The sequence below is a fragment of the Marmota flaviventris genome, chromosome 5, assembly GCF_047511675.1.
Source record: "Marmota flaviventris isolate mMarFla1 chromosome 5, mMarFla1.hap1, whole genome shotgun sequence".
In the NCBI taxonomy this organism is placed as follows: domain Eukaryota; kingdom Metazoa; phylum Chordata; class Mammalia; order Rodentia; family Sciuridae; genus Marmota; species Marmota flaviventris.
In genome coordinates this window covers 92,731,144-92,755,976 of record NC_092502.1, presented here as the reverse complement: position 1 = coordinate 92,755,976, position 24,833 = coordinate 92,731,144, and the positions used below count along the sequence as shown (strand labels likewise).

The window sequence follows — 24,833 nt, the reverse complement described above, 5'->3', positions numbered from 1 at the left end:
CAGACTTTATACCCAAGATTTTCTTGTGGAAAATATACCAGCTACATCAGGTGTGATGATGCATATCTGTAATCCCAGTGACTTGGAAGGCTGAGGCAGAAGGATTGCAAGTTTGAGACCAGCCAGGGGACTTAGCAAGACACTGTTTCAAAATAAAAAAAACAAAGATGTCGCTCAGTGTTTTTGTGTGCTCCGGTGTTCAATCCCCAGTACTGGGGAAATTTTTACCAATTATGAGATAAAAATGTAATTGGGAACAATTGTTTTATAACATTCATATACAATTTGGAAGAGATAAAATAGTAAATCAAATTTGGTAAGTAAAATAGTTACAAATGTTTTAGTCAAGAGTTATTTAAATATTATGTTTTATAATTTTTAAATTTCTTTTTCCCTAAAGAAAATAACAACATGATTCAAGAATATTGATGTGATTTAGGTAATAACTGTCATTTTTAGACTGCTTTTTTAAAAACACATTGATTATTCCATCTATTAAGTGTAATCATAAAAATATGATTTAAATGTGATTAGAAACCATTTTTAGAGCATACCTCAGACCTATTGAATCAAAGTCTTCAGAAAAGCATTTTTATAAACAAGTTGTCTGGGTACTTTTAGGCCAGCAGTCATTGATTGGAGACTGTTTGGATTTGGTTTGTTTTCTGACTGATGTCCCTTTTCTTTTTGGGAGATAGCAGGAAGTCGCCCTTCATTCCTCCTTTTCCCTCAGTCCTCATCTATTGCCAGTCAGTTCTCAAATTCAGCTATTTTCCTTGTCTTTTCTTACTGCATTGGTTCAGAATTCCAACCTTTCAGGTCAGTCATTTCTTAAGGCTTCCTCTTGCATCTCCTTTTGCTCTCTGTTCATGCCATTTACATTCTGCCTGTGCGCCTCTTAAAGCAGATTTCTCATTTTGTCCATCTTCTGCTTAGGATTCTGAAGTTTACCTCTAATCTCTAATGAAGTAAATTCTAAATTCTTGTTGATAGAAGCATAAAAATCTTCTATGTACCAACTCCTGGTCATTCATCTGGATCTTTCAACTGCTCCAGACTTTATGACCTAATTACCATTCCCAGCACAGTGTTGCGTCTTTTGCTTGGAATATCCTTCCTGATTATTATTTTCAACTGTAATAAATCCATTAGGTAGGGCTTGCTTCAAATGCCTCTTATGTAAAACCTTTACCAGGTAGAATTAGTTGTTTCTTTCTCACTTTGTACACAACTCTATCATGACATTTCTACATTACATTTTAAAGGTTTTTCTATATATCTGTCTCCTACAACAGATTGTAAGCTTCTTGGAAAGTGGGTCTGTGTTTAAACTCTGGGACACTAGATATATCCATTAATAAAAAAAGAGGGAATTTTTTATTTGCTGTAAATTTTATGTAACATTGTTGAGTTATCGTTACTTATTTCATAACATTTTTTGGAATAATTGCTTCTGCCAGACTTCTAATTCTCACTGTAAATCTACTTTCTAAAATACTTATTAGTGGTATTAGACTCTAGATACCTGCATGCTGCTCTGTCCTTTCTTACCAGCCTACCACATGCTATCATGTAGTTCTTTCTACCCTGAGACTGACAATACCAGTAACCTTGGTATGAGGATATGATATGATATTGATGTAGCACATTAATATATCTTACGTTACATGATATTACTTCATGAATAGGATACTTTAAGACAGAAAATTTTACTATGAAGCTCCTTCCTTAGTTTATTCAGACAGCTATAACAAAATGTCTTATAATGGGAAGTTGAAATAACAGATTTATTATTCATAGCTCTGGAGCCTGGGAGGTCCAAGATCAAGGTGCTTGTAGAATTGGTGTCTGGCAAGGCTCATTCTCTGCTTCATAGTTATGGCACCTTCTCACCATATCTTTTCTCTCCCTCTCTCTCTATATAAAATAAAATAGATTTATGTACACATGTATATGTATGTCCACACACACATATAAAAACATATACACATGTTTGCTTTAATGTGTAAGCTTATGTAGAAATGTTATATTAAATAGAAATTTCAATTAAATATAATTTAACTGTTTTATTTTCCTCTGGTAAGTAGTTTCTCCATGCCTCATTGCTTAACGCCTTGGGATTTATAAATTTATAGGTCCTGAATATATATGTTCTTGATGATGATATTCCTGAGCTTAATGAGTATTTTCGGGTGACATTGGTTTCTGCAATTCCTGGAGATGGGAAACTAGGTTCAACTCCTACCAGTGGTGCAAGCATAGATCCTGAGAAGGAAACAACAGATATCACCGTCAAAGCTAGTGATCATCCATTTGGTAACTCACCCTGTTCAAAAGCTATTCTTTCTACTCTGTGTGTACTTGGTTTTATAAAGGATTTTTTAAGGGACTTTTTGCAAATGATTGAAGTAGAACTCTTTGAGACCTTCTAACTTCTAAGGTCTTTAACTTCTAAACTGCCATTTTGAGAGAGATTGTTTATGGGAGAAAATAAAAAGAGATTTCTGAACTTAAGTAATATATTTTGGAAAGTTTTGCAGGATATTTTAAAAGTAAAAAAACAATTCCATTTATGCCTATCAGAATTCCTTTAATTTAAAAATTAGTATATGGTGGTATGTTAACAAATTGAAGTATTTTCTAATTTATGTTTTATTAGCCTTTAAGAAGTGACGTTATCTCTATTTATATTAATTTGGATCGTGTGCTGAAAAGTTATAATTTTTTAATTAGGGAACTATCATAGATGTCTGTCCTACTAAATTAAGAATATTTTTGTATTGAAAAGTAATATAAATCTACATAAGAAACCTTGGAAACTCTGTTTTTTGTAGTTATTTTTTTTTAAAGTGTTACAAATCCTTTAAGGTCCCACTAATCCTGTTCTACAATGGGTTCAAGAATTAATAAGAGGGCTGGGGATGTGGCTCAAGCGGTAGCGCGCTTGCCTGGCGTGCGTGCGGCCCGGGTTCGATCCTCAGCACTACATACAAACAAAGATGTTGTGTCCACCGAAAACTAAAAAAAAAAATAAAAAAAAATTTAAAAAAAAATTAATAAGAGACTCCAGTCAAAAAAAGTATGTGTTTGAAAATGTATGTTTTAAAAACCCATCAGTGTTCCTTTTCCTGATGTTTCTTTTGGGGAAAAAAAAAAAAAAAAACCTTTCTTTGATTAAAGACAAAGGAAATTAGCATTTATACTTTTAACATTATGAAATCTTATAAACATTTCATATCAAAGCATGTTCATCAAATCTTGGCTAGAATCTTTTTTTAATTTTTTTATTTTTTAGTTTGTTGAGGACCTTTATTTTTTATTTATTTATTTATATATGGTGCTGAGAATCAAACCCAGTGCCTCACACCTGCTAGGCAAGTACTCTACCACTGAGCCACAACTCCCACCCTTGGCTAAAATCTTTTCTACATTAAGGCCCTCAGAATTTTGGCCTGGTGATTAAAATGATTGTGCAAGATTGCTTCAAATGAATGAGGAATTGTCCTGTAGGTGACTGGGAGAAGAATGTCCTGTCTCTTTGCCTCCTCCAGGCTTGCTGCAGTTCTCCACGGGGCTGCCCCCACAGCCTGAGGACCCCATGAGCCTGCCGGCAAGCAGTGTGCCAAACATCACTGTGCAAGAGGAGGATGGAGAGGTCCGGTTATTGGTTGTCCGTGCACAAGGACTCCTGGGGAGGGTGACTGCGGAATATAGAACAGTGTCCCTGACAGCTTTCAGTCCCGAGGACTACCAGGTACGTCATTATCCTTTGAAGCTCCATTTGTGCTTGTAAAATAACTTCTTTAATAACTAAGGCAGAGTAAAAATAAGGACACTATCCTTGGAGGACTGGAAGGGACTTGCAGAATATACTAAACAAAGAAAATGATTGCTGATAGCCTTTTGACCTTTTAACTTTAGGCAAATTAAGATGCTTTATTGTGTTGAAACCTGACACTTAAATAGCTACTGTACTTTTTTGTATTTATACTTGTCATAGTCTTCTTTTGTATTATTTGTTTTAATGTTGTAGGTTTGGATCAGATACATGTAAGATTTTGTTTCTTGCACACCTCTAATCCCACTGACTCTGGAGGCTGAGGCAGGAGGATCCCAAGTTTGAGGCCAGCCTGGGCAATTTAGTGAGACCCTGTTTCAAAAAGAAAAAGAAAAAAGTTTCTTAAATAATATTTCAAATCCTGTTATCTCCATCAGACAAAATTGAGATTGTAAAGAAATTACATGTCTTTTTAATCATTTTTTTTCTTCAAGTGGGGAGTGCCATAAAAAAGCTTGGGATTTAGAATGGACAGAACTGGGATTTAACCTCACCTTTAAATGTGTGGCCTTGGGAGACTTAGTTTTTCCTATGTTCAGTTTCCTTACCTGTAAAAGTGAGATATATCATATAGCAGGGTCATTCTGAAGATAAATGGCTATGTTGAAGTGCCTTGTATTGTACATGATGCACCTGTAGTAACTCCCAGTAACCTACCTGTTCTTATTATTGCCAGTATTCTTATTGAGCAAATGCTTTTGGTTTTGGCAGTTCTCCTTGAGAAAGATTTTTATATCCTTCAACATTTTTGTTTTTCCAAAGATTCCTTTTCTTTAAATTTAATGTTCATTTTCTTGTTTTTCACCTTCTTCCTAAAAAGACCCACACAAAGGTGCAATGTTCTGTATTTTGTGTCTGCTTTTCCTCCCAACCCCCAGAATGCTGGCTAATTGAATTCCATTAATTTTAACTACAGTCCAATTAGCTAAGTTGTCCTGAATGTCTTCTTCTTCTTCTAATTCTTTCTTAGGTTATATTTTTTTGCCACTGGCATTTATTGTGCCCTTAGGTGGATATGTAATGTATTCCTCAACCCATCTCATCTTGGCTTAGTGTGTTCTCTGCATTCTCTTTAAGCAGTGCTTTAGTCCTCATATCAGTGTTTTTAAATTTCTACTTTGAACCTGCCCACTGCTAGTTGTTTTATCATCTTCTTTAATAATTAAAACAAAATAAAATAAGGAGCCATCTGTCCCCATCCTCCACGATATGAGAAAGTTCATGCCCTTGGAGGCATTTTTGAGGATTCTCAGGGTACTTAGCTGCCCTATGTGTTACCTGTCACCACTTTATACTGTTACCTTAGTCTGTGATAACCTGATAACTTCTGCTGTCACCACTTATTACAATGTGTCAACTCTTTCTGGTCTGTGTTAGCACAAGAGTAAGATTTCTTAGATGAGGTGTGTAAGTGTTTATGCTCATATTGAGGGAGGGGAGGCGACTGGAGGCATCATGTACAGAAGAGAAAACAACTGAATTTTCAGATATCACTGTTGTTAACTTTATTCTCATGTACCAAGTTACAAGTGATCTGCACTACTCAGGTGCATAGATCTCAGCTATCTGTAGAGATTTTAAACAGCTAGATAATTACTGAGTTACAGCTGTGGAAAGTATTCAAGATATGAGATCTGTGAGAGGTGGGTGTTGATGCAGGCTGGAAGGCTTTCTACTGATCCCTGAGGTTTATAGAGAAGAAAGACAGACAAAGGGGCAAGAAATGCTTGAGATAGGTAAAATAGCTTGAGCAAAGGTGTCAGTTAGGGAAAGAGCTGTCAGAGGAAATGAAAGAGGGACAGTGCTTCCACAATGTGGAGAGATAGGTGTGGTGATAAAAGACAAGGTGCACACAGAGGGGTTCATTCAGGGCCTTGCAGATCAGCTAGACTTCTTTGGATTTCTTTTTTCTTAAGAAGGTGAAATACTTGAAAGGGGTTATGCATTTATAAAAGATCACTAGACTGAACCATGGAGAATGGATTAGATGGTACAAATATGGATGCAGAAAGACAAGAGAGGAGTCTGTTTCATGGAGCAAGACAAGAAGTGATGGAGTCTTGAATTAGCTTGGTGGCAAGGTAAATGAAAAGAAGGAAGTGGGCTCAGGAAATATTTCAGAGTTAAAATGGCAGGGTTTGATGGTAATTTACTTAAAAGAATAGGGCTTCACAATTTAGTGCTATGGACAGAACTGGATGAAATATAGTTTTTAAGGAAAGATCTCATTAGAGACTCTCATAGAAATTAAGGAAAATTTTCAAATTTAAGTCTGGATATCAGAGGTTGGAGATGAAATTTGGAAGGTGGGAACATATACATGGTAATAAAAGCCTAGAGAATGCCGGACTTATTTAGACAGAAAGTCTAAAGAGTCTAATGAATAATAATTTTTAAAGATCATAGGATAATGTTAAAATTGGCAATGAACTCTGAAAAGGATGAGGTAAAAAGATAAAAAGGAAAAGCAGAGAGTCCTGTTCCATGGAATACCAAGGAAGAATATGTTCCAGAAGAAAAGTGGCCTGTTGTATAAGAGATTGCCGAGTTCAAATAAGAATATTTCCTAGAAAGAAAACAATTTTCAGTTGTGTTGTTAAAAACTGTAGAATTATTCCAGTCTACTAAATTATAGGCAAAATTACTTACTCACTGAGATAACTATATGTGTTGGATAGCAATTATTATTATTATTATTATTATTATTATTATTCTATATTATTATTATTATTATTATTATTCTATTCCAACTTTTTTTGTTAATGCTTAACATTCTTTCTAGAATGTTCTTCATAGAGACAAAGATTTGTCTTGTTTTTCTCTCCCAAGCAATTGTGCTAGCACATGCTATGTGTTAGATTAAGTGTTGTAAAAGTGAATAAAATGAAGGATCAAGTGAAATTGGTACTTGGTATTGTGAGCAAGCTATTCTATTAGCATACATTGGACACATTTGTATCTTTCTATAGTGTCAGAATTTATTGAATGACAATTCACAAACCACATCCATGCTTGTATAATTGTATCAAAATGGATTCTGCTATCATGTATAACTAAAAATAAATAAATAAATAAAAACACTACATCACTTTCATAACCATCAATTCACTGAGTATTAATGGTACCCAGGACAATCACAAGTTTTTTTTTTTTATTCCATTTCAAACTTTATTACTAATATCTGTAACACTCAAGTCACATATTACACTTTGCACAGTGCTGTGTATGTTACAGAAAGTCTAAGACAGGGGTTATCAATGGCCTCAGGGTTCTGGAGACTGCACTGAGTGCAAAGGCAAGAGCAGATACAAAGGTAAAAGGGTCACTGCAGGTGCTCAGAAGAGATTAGCAACCCTGGGGAACTTGTTTCAGAGCACAGAACTATTCAGGGAATGAAACTTATTCTGGCCATGCTCTGGATGGCAGGCAGTTTTTAAGAGGTTCACATCATGCAGGGACTTCAAGCTGAGCTGAAACCTCAGGGACAGAGTTGAGAGTTCATCACCTGTGGACCTCATCTTGCTTTCCCCACATGATCTGATAAGATGATGAGTACGTGTGGGTGATTTCTGCCTACTGCTGTCTTAGGTGCTTCTCTTTTACGAGTTTCAGGTTGAGGGGGTTGCGTATGGTGAGATGGATAATCTCAGCACCGGATTTCTCTGATACAGGTTTAATGTGACCATATGTACATGTGCTTCTGACTTAATTTGATAAGGTCACATGTGGTCATTTTTTATTAACATGATTAATTTATTTATTGGTTTATGCCTTATGATTGTGCTGGGAAGCTAGGGTTTATGCTTCCCAATAGGTTCTATATGTGGGGGTTATCTGTTTGCCCAGAGAAGTTACCAAGACATTCAACGTTAGCACTTGCACTCAAAATGAAGTACTCATGGCAAACTGATGATTTATAAAATGGAATAGCTTAGAGCTAGGTATTGCTGTTCTATATAACATGGGGTTAACTCAGAGCAGTGTACAACCTGCTTTTCATACTAGAGTTCTTCAATTTAACTTTTAAATCATTAATAGCTTCACAAGGTGAAATACAATTGCCTAAAGAAGCTAACACAGAAGGATTAAACAACTTTAAAACTTATTCTCAGAATTTGAGAGGAAAATGTTTATATGAAATAATGGAAGGAATAAGACTTTGATTTGGAATAACTCTTTCTTTGCAAGTATGTGAACTCTTCTGTTTTGAGATCTACATTATGAATTCCAGTTTCAAGTAATAATACAGGAAGGATTATTGCCAAATGGACTAATATATGCTATTGCTTGAGGAGACTCTCAGGATGAAAAATGCCATTATTATTATACATTGAGAATATAAAATTCTCAATTATATAATTTGTAATAATTCTAAATATACTTGATCAAGAGAATTCCTTGCATCTCGTTAAAGTAATTATAGAAATTTGTGAATGTTGCCAATGATTTATCATTTGTCTGGACTACATTTTTGATGAATACACAAATTAAAAAATTAGAAGCCCATCTCCTTTATTTAGTTGAAGAATATGTATTTAGAATTTGCATTGAACACCATTAATATCCAATGAAGTTTTTAAATTTTGCATTTACTTATCTTCTGTTTCAGTATCTAACAAGGTGATATAAAGCAAACATTCTCACTTTTTGATTTCATATACAATGATTATGATTTAATTGATTAACATTTCATTTGCATTTCAGAATGTTGCTGGCACATTAGAATTTCAACCAGAAGAAAGATATAAATACATTTTTGTCAATATCACTGATAATTCTATCCCTGAACTGGAAAAATCTTTTAAAGTTGAGTTGTTAAACCTGGAGGGAGGAGGTAAGACTGACAATTTAAAAAAACATCAAATATATGCTTTTCCACATACTGTGATGACAGCAGATTCCATTAAAGAAGTTTCTTTGAATTAACCTTACTTTTTTTTCTTTTAATGAATGAATTACTTTCTCTATGAAATTTTAGTTATTACTTTTATAAATTAATATTTAACTCAATTTTCTGTAACCTTTAGTTAGTTCTCAGTAGTATCTCAATTTATTATATGATATATTATATGAATACCACATATTGTATTATTCAGTTCACTTTTATTACACTTTGATCTTTCCCTAAAGTACATGTGCTTTTAGAACAAAATAGTACACTTATTCTAAATCACCAAATTATAATTGTCATACTAACTGCCCCATAAACTACCCTTTTTCTTTCTTCCCTTTTGAGTTTTCATAATAGTCCTATTAAAGCTATTTCCACATATAAAGCATATAAAAACCAAGTTCATTAATACCTTATTCTCAATCTGACACCCATAGCACAAGAGTTAACAACAAGAGTCAACAAATGGGACTTACTTAAACTAAAAAGTTTTTTCTCAGCAAGAGAAACAATAAGAGAGGTAAATAGGGAGCCTACATCCTGGAAACAAATTTTTACTCCTCACACTTCAGATAAAGCTCTAATATCCAGAGTATACAAAGAACTCAAAAAATTAGACAATAAGATAACAAATAATCCAATCAACAAATGGGCCAAGGACCTGAACAGACACTTCTCAGAGGAGGACATACAATCAATCAACAAGTACATGAAAAAATGCTCACCATCTCTAGCAGTCAGAGTAATGCAAATCAAAACCACCCTAAGATACCATCTCACTCCAGTAAGATTGGCAGCCATTATGAAGTCAAACAACAACAAGTCCTGGCGAGGATGTGGGGAAAAGAGTACACTTGTACATTGCTGGTGGGACTGCAAATTGGTGCATCCAATTTGGAAAGCAGTATGGAGATTCCTTGGAAAGCTGGGAATGGAACCACCATTTGACCCAGCTATTCTCCTTCTTGGACTATTCCCTAAAGACCTTAAAAGAGCGTACTATAGGGATACTGCTACAACGATGTTCATAGCAGCACAATTCACAATAGCTAGACTGTGGAACCAACCTAGATGCCCTTAAATAGATGAATGGATAAAAAAAAAATGTGGCATTTGTACACAATGGAGTATTATTCTGCACTAAAAAATGACAAAATCATGGCATTTGCAGGGAAATGGATGGCACTAGAGCAGATTATGCTAAGTGAAGCTAGCCAGTCCCTAAAAAACAAATGCCAAATGTCATCTTTGATATAAGGAGAGCACTAAGAACAGAATAGGGGGGAAGAGCATGAGAAGAAGATCACCATTAAACAGGGATGAGAGGGGGGAGGGAAAGAGAGAGAGAAGGGAATTGCATGGTAAAGGAAGGAGACCCTCAGGGTTATACAAAATTACATATAAGAGGAAGTGAGGGGAAAGGGGAAAAAAACAAGAGAGAGAAATGATATTCAGAAAGTTCTAATTTTTCAGAGATTTTTGGAGTTAAAACATATTACATCTCATTTGCATCCAAGTGAGGCTATTTGTTATATTTAGCTGAGTTATTTACATGCTTCTTTACACAAGTATTAATGTGTGTGATTATCAGGGGCTGCTAGGGTTGTTATAGAATACATGTGGTATGCATTGTATTACCTTTGTAAGTATAAGAAATTGAGATTTGTAGAGTATTCACCAGCACAATTCCTTTCATTACAAAACCTGGTATTATTGTATCATTATTACCATCATCTGCATCGTTTATATGAAGAGAGTCATGTTGTATAAGCTATCCAAAGGTAGAGATTGGGTAGCATAGATATATTAAAATTGTCATTTTGTATAAAGAAGGACTTAGGGTAAGTATGCAAAACCTTTCCTATGTTCCCAAAGGCCAGGGAAAAGCAACGGAGTCTGAGCCAGTGTTTGGAAGTAAGGCAGTGATTAAATAAACAGTGCCTCAGCTTGGTGAATGCATGAAGTAGTAAAAATGTCCTGGATGACCTCTGGCAGGTGGCATATAAAAATGCCAGCTTTGCTTGCCCTCCAGAGACAAGTCCTCACATCTTCAAATCATTAATAAAAAGTAAACAAAAAATATTTGAGAAATTTCCCTTTGTATCATTTAGAATTAAAAATACTCATCTACTTAAAAGAAAGAATGTTAGTGGCTGTACCCAATACTAATTAATAATGAAACTTCAAATATTCCCCTTCTTTTCTTTGTGTGCTGAGTCTCAAACCTAGGACCTCACATGTCAGGCAAGTGCTTTACCATGACTTTCAGCTCCAGCCCCAAACATCAGATATTCTTGAGATGATATTTATGATCATATCGATATTTGTGTTTTTCCGTAGAAACTTTCCTTCAATTCTCTCGAATATATATTGTTACATAGTAATTGAGCAGGAGTTCTCATTTGAAAATGAATCTTGAAGTTTCTTAATAAACAATAGTGGCAGGGAATCTACTTTTTCTCAGTGAATTAGGATTGCAGGAAAAGGTATCCAAACAATGACTCCTAGACTCATTCACACTTAGGGACTGCTTACTAATTGTAAAATAGCTTGTGGAGCTAAATTCTTTCAAAGTTCAGGAAGCAGTTCTTATTCCATACTGTTTTTTCTCTAAAATGATTCTACATAAGGTAGCCACAGTCAGACTAGATGTTTTATGCTAACCAAAATATATGTGGTGCTGAACTTTATACCTGTTTCTTATGACTCCTATATAATCATGTAGAAGTGAGAGCAAGGCCTAGATGGCTGCTGGGAATCCATTTTGCTTCTTACGTCTGTAAGATGGTTGTAGGTCCTGGGTGCTATAAGTTTCCAACTCTATTGAGGAAAAACAGAGAACAAGGTTGACCTTAAACTTGCCTGTCAACCAAGTATATTGGCAGGAGCACATATGTATAGCTGTGGTTTTGCTTTTCTTATTCTGTTTTTTTATTGCTATTATCACTGCCCTTTCCATCATCTTTGTAAACATTTGGCAAATATAATGGTTGGCATATAAGATGTATTGGACCAAAGGTGTATAACTGCTTAATCTTTATTATGATCCTTGTATATTGCCAAGGTGTTTTATATTTTTATCATGTTTTATATTATTTGATTTTACAATATTTCTATTACTTTACAATATTTCTATCAAAGACAGGACTTTTTGCAGGTGAGAAAACTGAGATGCCACGGAGTTTAGTGTATTGCTGATGGTTTTAAAATGGGGGTCTTTCACAACCAGGGCTGAAGTAGAATGTTTGTCTATTTATCTAAGGCTCTCTCCACAATGTCAGTGGCAAGAGGGTGAACAAGATTGAGATGGGGATTTGAATGTGTGGAAAGGAAATGTTTGATGCATTTCTCAAATTTTGAATTGGTGGTTCTGAGTGGCAAGATGACTGTCACAGGCATATAAGACAAGATATGATTACACACACACACACACACACCGCCCCACACCCCCCCACACACTCCTCCCCCATACTAGTGATTGAATACAGGGGTGCTCTACCTCAGAGCTACATCCCTATCCCTTTTATTTCATTTGGAGACAGGGTCTTCCTAAATTACCAAGGATGGTCTCCAATGTATGATATTCTTGCCTCAGCCTCCCAAGTAGCTGGGATTATGGGCATGTGCTACTGAGCCTGGTTAATATTCATATGAATAGTTTTTAAAATGTTAGAAAGCAATTTACATTGTTGTAAATAGGTGAAATTTTAAAAGTAGAATCATTTAAATGGTTGGAAATGGGAAATGCCAATCCTAATTTCCATGGAGCATTTCCTGAAACCATGAAAAAAGTTTTGATACTTTGGTAGTATGACAGATGTTACAGCATTTCCTTTCAAAATAATCTGTATTCTGTGCAAGAATGACTATTATCAGATGATTGTTACTTCATTTTCCTCTTTGCTTGATATTTTTAAGAGCTCTTAATTTTCTCATTGTGTCAATGTGTGTTGTGTGGGTTGTGTCTTTGTGTCTCTCCTGTGAAGTGACTGAACTCTTTAGGGTTGATGGCAGTGGTAGTGGTGATGGGGACATGGAATTCTTCCTTCCAACTATTCACAAACGTGGTAAGCAGCTGTTCCAAGGTTCTTTACTAGTATATATTTTTATTTTTGCTTCTTTTTCTCTTTTTGGAAACAAAAATACTAACCACTCCTCTGTGCATTGGTAATGGGCACTGAACCCATGGCCTTGTTAATGTTAGGCAAATACGCTACTACTGAGCTACAACCCTGGTTCTTTTTAACTTTGATTTTGATACAGGGTTTCACTAGATTGCCCAGGCTGGCCTTGAACTTGCAATCCTCCTGCATTAGTCTCCCACGTTGCTGATATTACAGGCACCCACCACTGTGCTTGGTAGTACTGAAATCTTTATTGGCACCAACTAAGTGTAGGTCCTTCACATATTTTATCTCATTGACTGTCAAAGCAACTTTATGACATGTTATTGGCTCTAGGTTTTAGTTATCCAGCTGGAAAGCGATGTAGTTAGAATCATATCGATGTCTGATTCTGATGCCCAGGCTTTCCTCCCTGTATGAATTCACTGCAATTTCCTGATTCTGATTGTAGAGTTTTGTTTGAATGTTATTTATAAAAGTGATGGTTAAAAAATTTAAGGTAGTTTTTGCCAGACACACTGGCACATGCCTGTAATTCCAGTAGCTTGTTGAGTTCAAAGTCAGCCTCAGCAACAGTGAGGCCCTAAACAACTCAGTGAGATCCTGTCTCTAAATGAAATACAAAAAAGGGCTGGGGATATGGCTCAGTGGTAGAGTATCCCTGAGTTCAATCCCCAGTACCCCCCCAAAAAAAGATAGTTTTGAATACCTAAAAAGAGGTAAATAGAACACTTGTAATTTCATGTTAAATGTATCACATTTACTTTCTGTAAAAAATGAACCATGAGTCTTTATATGTAACATTTGATTAAAACAAATGGGAAAAAGAAGTTAGGAAGGAAATAAATAAGGAGAATAAGTTATCAATTAATGGGGGATAGTTGAAAAGAAGATGTCTTTTCAAGTAGATTCATATACAAACATGATTCAGCTTTTTACCTCAAATATTTTTACATATGTGGATAGATGTTTAGAATAATTTTGTTTAGAATGTTTAGAAAGAGAGCACTTTCTAACCCTCAAATGTTCATTTTTCCAATGTCAGAACTCATGTTCCTTTTCCTCATTTCTAACTTCCATCAATGCGCCACATAACCTGTACATATAGCTACTGTATTATTTTTAGAATCGTTCATTTTCTTGTCTGCAAACATTAATAAAACAAAGAGTGAAAATGGGGGTATTAGGAGAACTTTAAATTCTTCCCCAGATCTTAGCATGGTCTATTTGGGATCAGAGAGACAAATCAATATTATAATATGATGCAAAAAATAGAATCAGAGTTAATGCATATTTGAAACCAACAATCTGTTTAGTCCAGTTGACTAAAATCATAGTGAAACTACTGTTTCATAAAGGTTAGAGTAATTCTGGCTCATGTTCTTTTGAGGTCAGCAAAGGTCGTGAGAGACCTTCCTCATACACACTGTGTGAAAGAATGATCTCTTTCACAGAGACGAAAAAGTAAAACAAGTTTTCCTTATTTATCTCCAAGAGCTTATGCAACACTTGTATATCACATTGGTGCCAAAGTAGAGAAAGGTCATAAAACATGAATATGTGTGGCAACCATTTGTGTCTGCCTTTCTTTCTAAAACAAATTATGTGTTCAGTCAAAGCAACAGCTCTTTCATGAAGTTGTTTCTTGGCTTTTCCTGTTGTTTGTCAATTACTGATTAACATTCTTTTATTTTTGCTGTTCATTGGAACTTGTTCATGCAGCCAGTCTAGGAGTGGCTTCCCAGATTCTAGTGACAATAGCAGCCTCTGACCATGCTCACGGTGTGTTTGGATTTAGCCCGGAGTCACTCTTTGTCAATGGAACGGAACCAGAAGATGGATATAGCACTGTTATGTTAAATGTGAGTACTCCATTCCTACACACATTCTCTTCTTATAAAAATTGTTTTATTCTCTTATGAAGGTGTGTTTTATGCTTTCTTTTTTTGTATGTAGGTAAAAATGAATGAAGCTATAATATGGACATTATGAATTGTTAATTGAGTAGTCATTAGGCATTTGTGTTTAATTTTTCATAAGACTATTTATTTTTCTGAGATCACCTCATACTTCAAAGAATACAATGGAGTGTACTCCAAGTATTTAACTTGAACATATTTTAGTATTAGTTCAAGCAGGCTGTGATAACAAACATGCAAAATCTTGGGTTTAGTACAACCAAAATTTATTTTTCACTCATGGTATATGTCCAACCTAAATTGAAAAGAGTCTCTATCATCAGTCACTTTGGGGACCATGGATTACAGTTGGCTATATCCCAACCTTCATAAAAGAGACAAGAAATGTGGGTGTTGAGAACTGCATACTGACCTTATAGCTTCTTTGTGAATCAGATTAAATCATTTCTACTTAGATTTCCACGGTGAAAGCAAGGTGCATGGCCATAACTAATGCCATTGAGTGAAGTACCATTCTATTCTGTCTCTTACTCAGAAGGAAGGAAAATCCAAACCAATAATAATAATAACAATTCTATTTGATGTGTGTGTATGTCCACTCTGCTTTGTTGCAAAGAAATTAAGAAGTGTTCTGTTGCTTAATGACTCAGCTTCCTCAGCTTTTGTACAAATAATTAAGCACACTAACTCAAACATATTTGTTTTTGAGTTATTGTATTTCTTTATTATTGTGGTGTGTCTTCATTAAATTTTTGTGGAATTAATTTAGCAAGTTCAGAAAGAGAAACCTAGGAAAGAAAAAAATTAAGGGAGTGGATCACATTTTTATAAAACTACTGTCTAGAATTTAACATTATTTTATCTACATAAACATTATTTGGGGAAATAAGGAATAATTTTTAAGTTTTTGATTTTTAATATATTGATAAAAGCATTTCTTGCCTCTTAAATGTATTGTATTATACTGAGTCAAGCAAATTTTGGTATTTGCTATATCAAAGATGAAAGAAAATATGACTTCTCTTAAAAATGAATTTTTTGACTAGTTTTTCAGAAAAAGCGCACCCATTTGTTATGTACAATGAAGCACACACCATGTTTTGCAGTAAATGTAAAACTTTCAAGGGGACTTGCTTAAATATAATAAGTTTGTAGTCACATTTCATTCATTACTGTTACATATTATAACTCTGTCTGAGATACAGCTAAAATTTAGGCAGAAGTTAAAAATTTTCCATCAACTTGTGATTTTATGTAACAATAACTTTTTAAATATTTTCTGTATGACTCTCTGAGATTCTTCAGGGATGCATAATGTATGGTCCCTGACTTCAATAATCTTATAATCTTGGGAATTTATGTAAAGTTAAAGTTTATTATGCACTTGTCATTACGTACATGTAAACCTCTAGGTCAATGGTTTCAATTTCTCTTTTGAAACATTTTAATACTCTATTTTGCAGGTTGTGAGGAGTCATGGAACTCTGTCTCTAGTGACTTTGCATTGGAACATAGCCTCTGATCCTGATGGGGATCTTGCCTTCACCTCTGGCAACATCACCTTTGATATTGGACAGAGGAGTGCCCATATCACAGTGGAAATATTGCCGGATGAAGATCCAGAGCTGGATAAGGCATTCTCTGTGTCAATCCTGAGTGTCTCCAGTGGTTCTTTGGGAGTTCATACTTGTGCCACATTAACAATTTTGGCTAGTGATGATCCTTATGGGGTATTCATTTTTTCTGAGAAGAATAGACCTATTGAAGTTGAGGAAGCAACCCAGAACATCACATTATCAATAATAAGGCTGAAAGGCCTTATGGGAAAAGTTATGGTCTCTTATGCTACAGTAGATGATATGAAAAAACTACCTTATTTTCCACCTAATTTAGCCAGAGCAAGTCAAGGAAGAGATTATATATCAGCTTCTGGATTTGCTGTTTTTGGAGCTAATCAGACTGAGGCCACAATAACTATTTCAATTTTGGATGATGATGAACCAGAAAGGTCGGAGTCTGTGTTTATTGAACTATTCAATTCTACTTTAATAGAGAAAGTGCAGGATCGACCAAGTAAGTATGCATTAGTGTGCTGCCAAAATAATGAATTTTTAGAATTGGTTATAACAGAAAATTTTATAAAAATAGTAAGCTCTCACTTTGAAAAGATCATCTTACAGAAGTTTATCTGTAAGACAACTGGATGTGGAATACATTTTTATCTTAGAAATCATGTTTTAGAAGTCAGTTACATTCCAAGATTTTAGAAGCTTCTGTATAATCTGTGTGTAATTGACCTCTACTACAGTTATACTATTATACTTGTAGTTTCAAAGCATTCTGGAATCTCTCCGGTGAGTCCAGGGCTAATCCTAGTAACAGGAGCCTGAGATCCCTTCACCTTGATCCACTTTTGGGAAATTCATTAACCCACCAAAGCTCTTTGTATTGACAAGAAACATGTATGAAGGAAGGGGACAGGTCTGTGTAGAGGTAGGAAATTGTGAAAATTTGTGGAATATCTTAGGCTAAGATGTAAGATTCTAAGATTAGCATATTGACTTAGCTTAAAATGTAAGATTCAAAGTCAGTGTGTAAAGCTCTTTTCAAGTAAGTTTCTTCCCCTGAGTCTCAACACCTGTGTGAATGTATTATGTATGAGAAGCCACATTCTTAACCACAATGAATGTAATTGTAGTCCAGGGTTATAGAGGAAATTTACAATTGCTAATATTAAATCTTTAAATTATAGTCAAGGTTAAAAATTCTTATACAATACCCCTCACTTTTTAAAAAGCCGGATTAGTTATAATAACAGAGAAATTAAAATAATAATTAGCCTTATTAGGTAAGAATTAGAGAATGCACTCTGGTTTTTGAGCACAAATGTATCAAAATAGAAATAAAACCAAAAGGGATTATTGCACATCATAGTGGTCAGGAGTTGTGTGTGTTGGTGTTAGATAACTTATTTTTAAATTTATAATAATAAGCTATTGAACATAATCGTCTAAAGTCCCAGTTTCCCTATTTATAATACAGATGTATTATAGGGATTAAATATGAGCAAATATGCAAAAATTAATATAGCACTGGCACAAGGTAAACATTATTAATAAATATGAGCAATTATTAATAATAAAGTGTGATATAGATATATATGCAGAGTGTCTGTGTGCTATGGGATAGGAGAAACAATCAATGTATATTTTATGTTTTCTCTGTTCCCAGAACCATGCAGCATATTTACGCATAGCTATAATGTAGGATAAAGAAAGAATAATTAAGTGCAAGTCTGTGATGGTGACTCAATTTTTTTTTTATTTTTTAAAATTTCTTCTTTTTAGTTAACATGACAGTAGGATGTTTTTTGACATGTCATACATAATGGAGTAAACTTCCCATTCTTGTGGTTGTACATGATGTGAAGTTATGCTGGTTGTGTATTTATATATGAGCATAAGAATGTTATATCTGATTCATTCTACTGTCTTTTCTATTACCATTCCCCCCTTTCCCCATTACCCTTTGTTTAATCCAGTGAACCTTCACTCCTCCCTTCCCTGTTGCCTAGAGTCAACATCTGCATGACAGAGAGAACATTCTGCCTTAGTTTTTTGGGGATTGGCCTATTTCACTTTACCATGATAGTATCTAGTTCTATCCATTTATTGGCAAATGCCATAATTTAATTCTTCTTTATGGCTGAGTAGTATCCATTGTGAGTATGTGCCAGGAGTTGAGGGTTGTGCAGGGTGAGATATAGGGGTCAAAATTTTGTTTTATTACATATGTATTTCCAGATTTCCCAGCATCATTTGTTGAAGAGGCTCTCTTTTCTCCCCAATGTATATTCATGGTGTCTTTGTCTAGTATGAAATATCTGTATTTATATGGGTTTGTCTCTATGACTTCTATTTCTGTACCATTGGTTTTCATGTCTGTTTTGGTGCCAATACCATGGTGTTTTGTTACTGTAGCTTTGTAGTATAATTTAAGGTCTGGTATTGTGATGCGTCTTGCTAAGAACTGCCTTGGTTGTTCTGGGCTTCTTATTTTTCCAAATGAACTTCAGGACTGCTTTTTCTATTTCTATAAAGAATGTTATCAGAATTTTAATAAGAATTGCTAAATCGGTTTTATGCTTTTAGTAGTATGGCTAATTTGAACAATATTAATTCTGCCTATCCAAGAACATGGGAGATTTTTCCTTCTTCTAAGTTCTTCTTCAATTTCTTTCTTTAGTGCTCTGTAGTTTTCATGGAAGCTATTGTGAATGGAGTATTTTTCCTAATTTCTCTTTTAGTTGTTTCATCACTGATATATAGGAACACAATTGATTTCTAGGTGTTAATTTTATATCCTGACATTTTGCTGAATTTATTTATGAGTTCTAAAAATTTTCTGGTGGATATCTTTGGGTCTTTCAAACATAGAGTCATGTCATCAGCAAAGAGGGATAGTTTAAGTTCTTCTTTTCCTATTTGTATCCCTTTTCTTTCTTTCTTCTGTTTAATTACTATGGCTGGAGTTTCTAGAACTATATTGAATAGGAGTGGTGAAAGAGGCCATTCCTGTCTTATTCCAGTTTTTAGAAGGAATGCTTTCAATTTTTCTCCCTTTAGAATGACGTTGGCCTTGGGTTTGGCATATATAGCTTTTACAATATTGAGGTATGTTCCCATTCTCCCTAGTTTTTCTAGTGTTTTGAACACAAATGTGTGCTCTATTTTGTCAAATGCTTTTTCTGCAACTATTGAGATAATCATGTGATTCTTGACTTTATGTCTATTGATGTGATGAATTGCATTTATTGATTTCTATATGTTGAATCAACCTTGCATCCGTGGGCTGAACCCCACTTGATGATGGTGCACCATCTTTTTAATATGTTTTTGTATGTAATTTGTGAGTATTTTATTAAGAATTTTTGTGTCTATGTTCATCAAGGATAATGGTCTGAAATTTTCTTTCCTTGATGTGTCTTTGTCTGGTTTGGTATCAGCATGATACTAGCTTCATAGACTGAGTTTGGAAGGGTTCCCTCTTTTGAAAAATAAGTATTTTTAAATTTCATTCCTGATTTCTTCTGTTATCCATTCATCATTCAATAGTGTATTATTCAGTTTACAGGTGTTAGAGTAGCTTCTATTTATTATTTTATCTTTGGTTTCTAATTTCATTCCATTATGATCTGATAGGATGCAAGGTATTATCTCTATTTTTTGTTTTTGCTAAGAGATGCTTTGTGGGTATAAGATATGATCTATTTCAGAGAAGAATCCATGTGCTGATGAAAAGAAAGTGTATTCAGTCATTGATGGATGAAACATTCTATATATGCCTGTAAAGTCTAAATTATTATTCATATTTTTTAGTTCTATACCTTCTTTGGTTTTTGGTTGGAGGATCTATCGAGTAGTGAAAGAGGTGTGTTAAAGTCACCCAGTATTATTTTGTTGTGGTCTATTTGCTTCTTGAATTTGAGAAGGGTTTGTTTGATGTACATAGATGCTCCATTGTTTGTGGCAAAAATATTTACACTTATTATGTCTTGTTGATGTATAATTCCTTTAAGCAGTATGAAATATCCTACTTTGTATCTTGTGATTAACTTTGGCTTGCAGTCCACTTTATCTGATATGAGGATAGCAACCCCTGCTTGTTTATGAGATCTATGTGAATGATGTTTTCATCCCTTCTTTTAGCCTTCAGCCTGTGGATGTCTTTACCTATGAGGTAAGTCTCTTTGGAGATGGCATATTGTAGGGCCTTTTTTAAAAAATCCAATCTTCAAGTCTATGTTTTTTGATTGATGAGTTTAGGTCATTTATATTCAATGTTGTTATTGAGATATGATAATTATTCCTTGTCATTTTGATTTACTTCTGGTTTTTAATTAGAATTTGTTTCGCCATGATTCAGTGTTCTTTTAGTGTAGTTCCTCCCTTTGCTGGTTTTCATTTTTGTTTTTCATTTCTTCTTCATAAAATATCACATTGAGTATGTTTTGTAGTGTAGGCTTTCTAGTTGTAAATTCTTTCAATTTTTGTTTATCAGGGAAAGTTTTTATTTCATCATCAATTCTGAAGCTTAATTTTGCTGGGTATAGTATTCTTGACTGGCTTCCACTTTCTTTCAGAGCTTGGTATATATTTTTCCAAGACCTCCCAGCTTTGAGGATCTGATTTGAGAAATCATCTGAGATCTGGATTGGTTTCCCTATAATGCTACCTGTCTTCTTATCTGGCAGCATTTAAAATTCTTTCCTTATTTTTATCTTTATCCCTATGTATGTTAGGTATTTTCATAATAATGTGCCTTAATGAGGGTAAATTTGTATATTTGTGGTCCTGTAATCCTCCTGTATTTGATTTTATATTTCATTCATTAGTTTTGGAAATTTTCTGATATTATTTCACTGAAAAGATTGTGCATTCCTTTTGTTTGTATCTCCCAGCCTTTATTTATCCCAATAAATCTTTATTTATTCAGGTTATCCCATATTTCTTAAAAGTTCTGTTCATGGTCTCTTGATATTTTTTTCTCTACAGTCAACTTTGTTTTCAAGATTATATATTTTGTCTTCATTGTATGAAATTCTATCTTCCAAGTGATTTAGTCTGTTGGTGATGCTTTTAATTGTATTTTTAATTTGGAATTGATATCTTCATTTTGAATATTTCTGCTGTTTTGTTGTTGTTGTTGTTTCAGAATCTTTATTCCTTTATTGAAGTGATCTATCACTTCCTATATTTTCTCTCTGACTTCACTCCTTATTCAGTCCTTTATTTCACAGATCAGTTTAACTATGTACATTTTGAACTTATTTTCTGACATTTCCTCCACTGTGGTGTCAATGGATTCTGTTATTGGAGTATCTCTGTTTGTTCCGGACAATTTGCTCCTTGCTTTTTCATGTTGTTTGTGTGTCCACCTTTCTAACAGTATGGATCTGAGGCAGTAGAGTTTCTGCCCCCTGGACTTATGGTATCCCTGAAGGTTTCCAGAACCTCACTCTTTAGGGGAAGACAAATAATAACAACAACCAATGCAAACAATATACAACATTAAACCAAATAGTTTCTATTATGATGTCTACAGTGTTAATTATCACAATAAACAGAAATGATATGATCAGCTGTTGTCTACAATGAAAACAACAAATTTGCAAAAGGGTTTTCCATTTCAAATGGTGGACAGGGGGAGAACAGAAGCGATATAGAATGTGATGGTTATGAGGGAGGAGGAAAGAAGATAGATGTAAAAAATTGAGTGAAAGAGAGAACAATACAGATAGGCTGTTAGTGGAAGAAAAGAGAGAATCAAGCAAAACAGGTAAGAGAAAAAATATATATGTATATGTAAAGTAAAAATTTTTTAAAAATGAAAGAATACAAAACAAAACTCCTAGTCCTCAAAAAACTGACCCATGAAAAAATGACTGCCTTCAAAAATGCTCACTGAGAAGCTGCTGTCTGCTTTCTTGGTTTCATGCCACAGAACAGTCAGGAAAGCAATCTCCTTTATTCTGTCATCTTATAAACTTGCTGATGACTCAAATTTTAGTAGACAAATCAGTGTAGGGCCTGCTAGGATCTTTGCTGCTCTATTCTAAGTATAATCATCAACTTCCATGAGAGGAGCAGCTGTTCGCACCTGCACCTGAGTGCAGGGCAGGGTGCCCAGTGGTGGAGAGCCAAAGGTCAGGTAGCTGATATGGTGGGGATCATAAATAGGAAGTAAGAAAATGAGGCCAACCATTTAGTACACCTCCTCATTGTGTCTGATAGGTACTAGTAGAGGATCTTACATGAGTTCTTCAACTTCTTTATGCCTGATTCCTAGTCTGCTGAATAATATATATTTATCCCTGTCTTTATCTGTCTCGGCAGATGAATGGATAAGAAAATATGGTACAGGGGAGAGTATTTGACTCTCAAAGAGAATGAAATACTGCTATTTGTGGCAAAATGGATGGAACTGGAGAACTTTATCAAAAGTGAAATAAGCCAGGCACAGAAAGATAAATACTGCATATTCTCACTTATGTGAAGAAGCTAAATATGTTGATCTCAAAAAAGAGAGTAGATGGCTAGAGTGATTATTACAGGCTAGGAAAGGTAGTAGCAAGTGAAGAGAGAGGGAAGTTGGATTATAGGTATTCAAATACAGTTAGATGGGAGGAGTAAATTCTGGTGTTCTGTAGTGCAGTGGGGTGACTGGAGTCTGCAGCTGGTCTTTAAGCTCAAGGAACTTAGAAGGAAATGCCTTTTCTACTCAGTTTCATAACCAGAGTGCTGTTTTTCTTTAGTGGCATGATGATGAACTAAATAGAAGCACATAATTCTGTAGGCTCATTATGACTTGTAATATCATGTAAATTGATGATTAATTATACTTGAACCATTTCACTGCTTTTTCAGAAGTTTCCAATACTTATTAAAAATACTTGTGTAGGGTAATCTTTCCTTTGCCAAGCTTTTATATGAAGAAAAATCTCCCTAGATTGTAAGATGCAAGAGAGCAGGGATTTTCTATTTACTTTATTTTTGTATTTCCAATTTCTAGTTTAATGGTGGTGCATATACAGATTTAAATCCTTTGAAATATAAATAGTAGAGACATCTGGCTGATGCAGTTTTATTGAGGCTTCTTGATGACTTTTAACCCGTTTTTAGAAATTTGATATATTAGCTTTTCTTCTCTTTTAGTTCCAAATTCTCCACGCCTGGGACCTAAGGTAGAAACTGTAGCCCATCTAATTATCCTTGCCAACGACAATGCATTTGGAACCCTTCAGCTTTCAGCGCCAGTGGTTCGAGTGACAGAAAATCATGTTGGACCTATTATCAATGTGACTAGAACAGGAGGAGCATTTGCAGATGTTTCTGTGAAGTTTAAAGCTGTGCCAATAACTGCAGTAGCTGGTAAGAAAAGATATCTAAGGAGCAGCGAAGTGTTTTAAAGGGTCATGTGTCTGGATTAACAAAGCCACATAAGGACATAATTCGAAAAATCAACTAGAAAGCATCAGTACTCTTGTGTCTGTTTAGATACCAATCTAGAGATTTTACATATCTGTGACTCCAAATTGGTAGAATTCATGAAAAGACACTGGTAAAATTGTACCAAAATTCAAAAGTTATGACAGCTGAAGTATGCACAAGCCAATGAAAAGTAAACTAAGGATGTCATTGGCTTTCTCTGAATTTTTTCATTTTTTGAAAGGGTTTCATGTGTAAATGACTACTAAGGAATGCAGGAAAAAATGAGTAGCCATTAATTTTGGTTCTTTGGAGTAGGCTTATCTGCCATTATCTTACTTGTTTATTTATGAAGAATATGGAAGAGATAATGATTAGCATTGACTATTTTATGTATAAGCAGAATGATTTGACTGCCAAATGCACACATTTGGAGACTGCCTTCTTTGATACAGGAGATCCAGAATTTAGAGAGAGATTTGCCCAATAACAGTTCAGTTAGAATTCTAGTGTTCACTCAAAGGAACAGGAGTGTGAATGAGGGGGATATGATGCCTGATTTAAAATATAAATCATCTAAACATGATTCTTGCTAAAAAAAAGATAACAAGCCTGGGCTGGGGCTGTACTTCAGTGGCAAACAACTTGCCTAGCATGTGTGAGGCAATGGGTTTGATCCAAAAAGTAGGCCCAAATCTCCATCATGTCAGATTAGGCCCTGACTTTCTTAATAAGACTCCCATAGTACAAGAATTAAAACCAATAATCAATAAATGGGATGGAGTCAAACTAAAAAGCTTCTTCTCAGCAAAAGAAACAATCAGTGAGGTGAATAAAGAGCCTACAGGATGGGGGCAAATTTTACCACAAGCACATCAGAGAGAACTAATCTCCAGGATATATAAAGTACTCAAAAACCTTACCATCAAAAAACCCACAAATAACCCAGTTAATAAATGGGCCAAGGAACTGAAGAGACACTTCTCACAAGAGGATATACAATCAATCAACAAACATATGAAAAAATGTTCAATATCTCTAGCAGTTAGAGAAATGCAAATCAAAACTACTCTA

At 34.7% G+C, this 24,833-nt stretch overlaps 1 protein-coding gene across 1 annotated transcript in view; it reads left to right on the top strand.

Annotated features, from left to right (window-relative positions):
• Positions 1-24,833, top strand: part of Adgrv1 (adhesion G protein-coupled receptor V1) — a 521,596-nt gene that overhangs the window by 56,291 nt on the left and 440,472 nt on the right. Inside the window, exons 22-28 of the mRNA XM_027927625.2 lie at positions 2,136-2,316; positions 3,552-3,754; positions 8,543-8,672; positions 12,716-12,796; positions 14,576-14,715; positions 16,236-16,845; positions 23,487-23,702. Coding sequence (XP_027783426.2) covers positions 2,136-2,316; positions 3,552-3,754; positions 8,543-8,672; positions 12,716-12,796; positions 14,576-14,715; positions 16,236-16,845; positions 23,487-23,702 — 1,561 coding nt within the window. The remainder of the gene's footprint in view (positions 1-2,135; positions 2,317-3,551; positions 3,755-8,542; positions 8,673-12,715; positions 12,797-14,575; positions 14,716-16,235; positions 16,846-23,486; positions 23,703-24,833) is intronic.